The sequence below is a fragment of the Monodon monoceros genome, unplaced genomic scaffold, assembly GCF_005190385.1.
Source record: "Monodon monoceros isolate NGI ecotype Baffin Bay Population unplaced genomic scaffold, NGI_Narwhal_1 Super_Scaffold_21, whole genome shotgun sequence".
NCBI lineage: Eukaryota > Metazoa > Chordata > Mammalia > Artiodactyla > Monodontidae > Monodon > Monodon monoceros.
Genome location: NW_021703778.1, coordinates 147,734,323 through 147,741,107, shown reverse-complemented (window position 1 = coordinate 147,741,107; position 6,785 = coordinate 147,734,323). Strand labels below are relative to the sequence as shown.

General features: G+C 40.0%; 1 protein-coding gene across 1 annotated transcript in view; it reads right to left on the bottom strand.

Annotated features, from left to right (window-relative positions):
- Nucleotides 1-2,518: 2,518 nt before the first annotated feature.
- The window catches only part of TTLL5 (tubulin tyrosine ligase like 5), a 307,505-nt gene continuing 303,238 nt past the window's right edge, over nt 2,519-6,785 (bottom strand). The window contains exon 33 of the mRNA XM_029239548.1: nt 2,519-3,129. Within this exon, the coding sequence (XP_029095381.1) occupies nt 3,107-3,129 (23 nt within the window). The 3' untranslated portion in view covers nt 2,519-3,106. The remainder of the gene's footprint in view (nt 3,130-6,785) is intronic.

Here is a 6,785-nt window from a genome sequence, read left to right as displayed (position 1 = left end):
TATAAATTCAGTTGAGAATTAGAGAAACTGTCTGTGGCAAATGGCCTAAGAATATGAGGCTAATTCTGTTACCAGGTTGAGCCTAAAAGAGCTCACCAGGGACTCCTTTTCAGAGGATGGGCCTCTTGTCAGGGATTTGGGAACGGGGGAGCGCAAGAAAAGTGCAATCCCATAGTTCTCTTATGAGGTCATGGATGCCAGAGCAATGCAGCATTCTATTGTGGCTTCATGTCCACCTGAAGCAACCATCTGCAATAAGTGAGGAACCATCTAGCAGCTCCTGAAAAACACGTTCCTCTAGAAATTACTTTACCACTGGTCAAAAAGAAGTCTATCTGAAGCTAACATTTTGAAGGTGGAAGGATGTGTACAATATGCTCGTGTCTGGAGTCGTCCCAAATTAAACTCCTGAATTTGGTCACTGAGACTCTCTTCCTGCTTCACCTATGCTCAGGCAGTTCTAAGTGCTCCTCTCTCAGACTTCATCCTAGCGGCACCCATTTACTTCCACTCTATTTCAGGAACTATGTCCCTGCTGTAAAATCATATCTGGTGGCACTGTGCTCTGTCTTACCCAAGGGAGCCAGTGGGTATGAAGAGGGGATGCAGCATGCCTAGCTCTTCAGCCATGGCCATAGCCAGCCCAAATTTCAGTCTATTCATTGATGGCAGTCCTTCTCAAATTTCAATGGGCAGAAGAATCACTCAGGTGCTTATTTAAAATGTACAATTTCAGGCTGCAGCTTTAGAGATGACTTTAGAACTGGGGTAGGTCCAGCCTACCTAAAAACTGTATTTTGAGAAGCAGTGCCTTATACCTGACATCGTTGGTCCTTGAGGCTTAAATGAGGAAGAGGGAAATAATCTTACAGGGCCTAGAATAAACATTTTTTTTTCTTTTTGGCTGCACTGCGGCATGTGGGATCTTAGTTCCCCGACCAAGTATCAAACCCGAGCCCCCAGCAGTGGAAGCGCAGCGTCTGAACCACTGCACTGCCAGGTAAGTCCCAAACCCTCCTTTTTATCCAACCCCATCAGACATCATTAGAACGTTGGCCTGAGGGTTCATCCTAATGAACCAAGGCAATGAGCAGTGTTTCCTGAAGTATCCCAAAGGAAACAGACCCACTGTGATCCCAAATCTTCTTTTTATGTTAGACTCTATTCTTATCTTAGCTGATACAAATATGGGCAGGGGTCTTCAGCCTTTTCTAGAAACTCAGAGTCAGCATTATTAGTATTCCCAGCCTCCCCATTCGACATGTCACTTACAGGCACTATAGAAACTTAAACCATTTGTCTGTCCATCTGTAAAAATATGTGCCTGTTTTGGGGAAGGGTAAGGAGGGACACTACTGTTGGAGGGAGGATCATATGATTTGCCTGGTTTGTTACCAAGAGAAGTCCAATACCAATAATAATGACACTAAAGTACTTGGGTAAATGAAGGAAGAGATCTGGAGTCTGGTCTTACACCTGATCAGCACATGGTGAATGCAGTAAGAAATTCAGCCTGAGGATTCAATTCTGATGGTTACCTAGGGCAATTCCAAACACTCTAGTTGGTCGAAAAGTTCTTTTACTGGACATATACCCTCTTATGCTTTTTTACAAGAACCGTATGGTGAGTCTCCCCAAACACCTTATTTCCCAATTCTACACATCAGCAGGGGACTATGAAGGAATTCTAATTTGTCTACTAACCAATTCATAACCAAATTAGCAAAACAGTTAAGATGGTCCTCAAACTACTAACCAGAAGTCACAGGAACACCTGGAATGCTCTCTTTTCTCCCACAACTGACAGACTTCATCCCTCACAAGCAAACAGAATGCTTCAATGGGCTCAAACCTGTTTTCATTCACCAGGAAGGCAATAGAGCCCTTCTTCTCTTTGCCTTTTTGGGGGTCCTTTTTCTTTTAGGATTTCAATGCTGAATCTATAGGACTTTGTTGTGGAAACCCCAGATGCTGGATTCTCCCCCAATAACTCCTTGTGGCAGCTAAGTCAACCTTCAATGGGCTCTGCAGTCACCTTTCAACCTTTTCTCCAGTGGAGGCCAGAGAGAGGACCTAGGACAGATGAGGAAGCAGGAAAGCAGAGGGAAAGCAGAGGGAAAGCAGAAAGCAACCAGGGGGCTGAGCTGCATCGTTCTGATGAGCTGTTTAGGTAAACACTGTGCAACTGGATACAGATTCACGTGCCACTGGAGGACCCGTCTGCTGGGGTCTGATAATGGAGACGTGTGCACGCCCCAGCCTCCCAGGTGCTGGAGCTGCCCCTGGGGAAGAGCCTGGACCCACCATCTGTTGAAACCAAATATAAGAATAAAACATCTCTTTATAGCTCACGTTTCTTACCTGAAGTTTAAAAAATTGCCCAGCAATGAAATAAAATGAGAAGTTGGGCCTATTTCAGTCTCGTTTGTGAATACTGATTGTTTGGAACTTAGTAAATGGAAAAAAAAGAAAATAAAAATAGACTTACTTTATTCATTTTAGAAATCAGTAATTCCAAAGGGTGCCTTTACCATGGCTCATGTGGTCAGCAGCACACGGACTTTTTTTCACTCTCCGGGAAACTTGTGATATAAACTCCCCCTTTCCCCCAAACCCTCTTGCAAGGGAAGAACAACTTTGGTACATAATGTTGTTGGGATTTTAGGCTTTTAGGAGGTAAAGCTTAATACTGCAATCTGGAAAAGAAGAGGAAGCAAAATGCAAATAGCCAAAGAGCCTCTTTTATATCATCTCTGTGTGGTAGCAGGAGAGGGACAGAGAAGACCTAAGCAGGTGGGAGAAGGGGTGAAAGGGGTAAAAGATACACGTGTGCTCTGATGGGGTATATATCGCTTCCGCTGAATGTCCCCACTGCCAAGTTCCACTGAAACCGAGCTGACGTGTTTTCCTGTCGTCTCAGGAAAAGTCTGGATTGGCTGATAGGTAACAATCTACTGCCACTTCTGCTGGTAGGCACTGGGGACTGAAACAGCAAAAAAAAAAAAAATACTCTGGACCCCTTGCAGCACCGGCGGATGCTTCACTGGAGTCACGCACCCAGGAGTAGTGGAGTAGTGGATAGGCTCCTCCTCCGCGTGTCTGTGCTTCATCTTTTAGTGTGAGCAGGATCTGAAAAAGAGGAAGTCAACCAACCACTGAGTATCTGAAATGAGCACGTGGGGTTTTACTAATTTACAGGAATGTTTGGATTAGTTAGCATTACTGAAGAATAAAGTAGCTGTGGCCCAAATACATGAAGATCACTTTGAAGTAAAAAGCTATTAATTTTAACTACTTTTGTTGGAAACGGTTCTAAAACACTCCCATCCTGCTGCTGCTTCTTTGTTGTGTCGTTTTCTTAGTTTCTCCCGACCCCCCATAAGAACATTTTATCCCTTCTGCTTCTTAAATAAAAGATGCTAAGTAAGTTAGCCTCTTCTAGAAACTCAGAGTCAGCATTATTAGCATTCAATATTGAACCACATGGAAGAATTGCTCTATGTACGCTCTAGAGTTTGTCTAAATCTTCCCTCCGTGCTGGGTTATCAGATAACGCTCTGCCTTGTACCCCCTGCCTCCACCCCCAAAATACACATCTACATTTCTCCATCCAGTTTAAGAAAAGGAACATTACTATTACCCTAAATCCCCTGTGAGACCCTCCCAATTCTTTCTCATTTCCACTATCTTGAATTTTGGGTTTATCTTCCCCTTGTTTGCTTTTAAAAAACATGTCTATTTACTACGTATACTTATATCCCTACACATTTTATTTTAGTTTTATGTGGTTTTGAATTTTATAGTGCTATTTTATTATGTGACTCTTCTTGTATGTGATCTCAGTACACAACTGGAAGAATTTCTTTAGATAGATACTTAGGAGTGGAATTGTTGGGTCATAAATACTTGCATCTTCAACCCTCTAAAAATAATGCCAGCTTATTTTCCAAAGCAATTGTACCAATTCATACCCCCTCTGCCGGTGGATGAGCTTCCCCCCCAACCTCAACCTCCTCTACATGTGGAGAAGCGGTATTGCCTGAATTTAAAATTTTTGCGAATCAAGTGAGGATATGGTGGTACCCTACTGTGGTTTTAGTTAGCAGCGGACTGATTAGGAATGAGGCTGAGCATCTTCTCAAGTATCTAGTATCACACACACATGTTTTGTCTTCTGCAAAATGCCTTTTGCTTATTTTCCTATCGAGTTGTTGCTTCTTGATGTTTTTAAACAGCTCGGTTGAGATATAATTCCACACCATTCAATTTACCCATTCAATGTGTAAAATTCAGTGACTTTTAGTATATTCAGAGTGCATCCATCACCACTATCAAGTCTAGAACATATTCATCGAAAGGAAATGGAAACCCACATCTCAGCCATCACCCCCATACATCTCATCCCCCCAGACCTAGGCAACCATTAATCTACTTTCTGTCTCTATAGATTTGCCTATTCTGGACATTGCATATTAAGTGGAATCATATAATATGTGGTCCTTTGTGTCTGGCTTCTTTCACTTACCATAATGTTTTCAAGGGTCATCCACATTGTAGCATGCATCAGTATGCTATCCCTTTTAATGGCTGAATAATACTCTATTGTGTATATATACTATATTTATTTATTCACTCATAAGTTGATGGGTATTTGGGCTGTTTCTACACCTTGGATATTATTAATAATGCTGCTGAAAACATTCAAGTGGAAGTTTTTGTTTGGACATATGTCTTCATTTCTGTTGGGTTATATACATATTGCTGGGTTATAATGGTAACTCTATGTTTAATGGTTTGGGGACCTGCCAAACTGTTTCCCAAAGCAGTTGCACCATTTTGCATTTCCACAAGCAGAGTATGAAGCTTCCAATTTCTCCACATCCTCAACACTTGTTATTGTCTTTTTTTGAATACTGCCATCCTGGTGGGTATGAAGTGGTATTCTGCTATGCTTTTGATTTGCATTTCCCTAGTAGCTAATGCCATTGAGAATGTTTTCATATGCTAATTGGCACTGTATATCTTCTGTGCAGAAATGCCTTGTTCAGATCCATTGCCCATTTAAAAAATTGAGTTGTCTTTTTAATCATTGAGTTTTAAGACTTCTCTACATATTCTAGATACAAGTCCCTTATTACATACATAATTTGCAAATATTTTCTCCCATTCTGTGGGTTGTCATTTCGACGGTGTCCTCTGAAGCAAAAAATTTAAAAATTTTGATGATGTCCAGTTTGTCTATTTTTTCTTTTGTTGCTTATGCTTTTGATGTCATATCTAAGAAACTATTTATTGATTTTTAAAGTTCTTTGCTTAAAACCTGGATACTAATTTTTTGAGGGTGTGTGGCAAACACCGTCACCAAGTTTGTGACTTGTTTCTTCAATCTCTTTAGGGTATCTTTTTTTTTTAAAGAGGTTGTTTCATGATTTATTAATTTATAAGGAAAGTCCTGTTCAGAGATAAAAATTAGATTGCATTTAGATATACACTTAACAAGTGACCTTTTCAGAAAATGATTTTGTTTTAAATGTTAAAACTTGCAGAAAACCCAGGGCAGTCACCATAAAAATGGATGGTTTCTTTAAAAAACTTTTTAAAATAAATTTCAAACATACACACAAACTAGAATAGTATGACACCTTCCTGTTCTCATCCTCTAGCTTCGATAATTATCAACGTCCTACCATTTTTGTTCCATCTCTCTCCCCATGTTTTTTCTCCTGGAATACTTCAAAGAAAACCCAAGATAACGCATCATTTCACTCATAAATACTTTAGCATGTATTTCTAATAGAGAAGAACTTAAGGATAAAAGGAAAACAAAACAAAAACCCCACAACATCTTTATGGTGTCTTAGAACAGAAGTTCCTAATTTGAACAAAGTCAAACTGATCAGTTTTCACCTTTCTAGTCTGCACTTTCTGGGTCTAATTTAAGAAATCTTTCCCTTACATTATGGTCATAATGTATTGTCCTAGAGCGTCTTACAAAAATACTGACACTTTTGCCTTTTGTATTTAAGCTTTTAATTCAAACTAAAATTGTGTAGGGTATGAAGAACAGATCTACTTTCATTTTTTTCCCACACAAGGAAGTCTCCCTTGATAATAATCTTGATAATAATTTTTGGTATCTAGTAAGACAAGTCACACATGGCTCCCTATCTCTCATTTCCATTATTTAAGAGTATAAGGGTTAGGCTTGACCCTTTTCCCTTTCATGTAAATTTCAGAATCAACTTAAGTTAAAAAAAGAAAAAAAAAAGAACAATTAATATCCTGGCCAATCTATAGATAAATTTTGGGATGAACTGACATCTTACCAAACTGACTTTTAATCTATGAACATGTTTCTCTCTCCATTAATTTTTTTTAAGTGACTCTCCATAGGGTTTTATAATTTTTTAAAATTGGAATATAATTGCTTTACAATGTTGTGTTAGTTTCTGCTGTACAATGAAGTGAATCAGCTATATGTATACATGTATCCCCTCCCTCTTAGACCTCCCTCCCACCCCCACCCCCCCATCCCACCCATCTAGGTCGTCACAGAGCACCGAGCTGAGCTTCCTGTGCTCTATAGCATGTTCCCACTAGCTATCTATTTTACGCATGGTAGTGTATATATGTCAATCCTAATCTCCCAATTCGTCCCCCACTCTCCTCATCTGCCCCATGTCCACATGCCCGTTCCCTACATCTACGTCTCTATTCCTGCCCTGCAAATAGATTTATCTGTACCATTTTTCTAGATTCCACATGTATGTGTTAATATACGATAT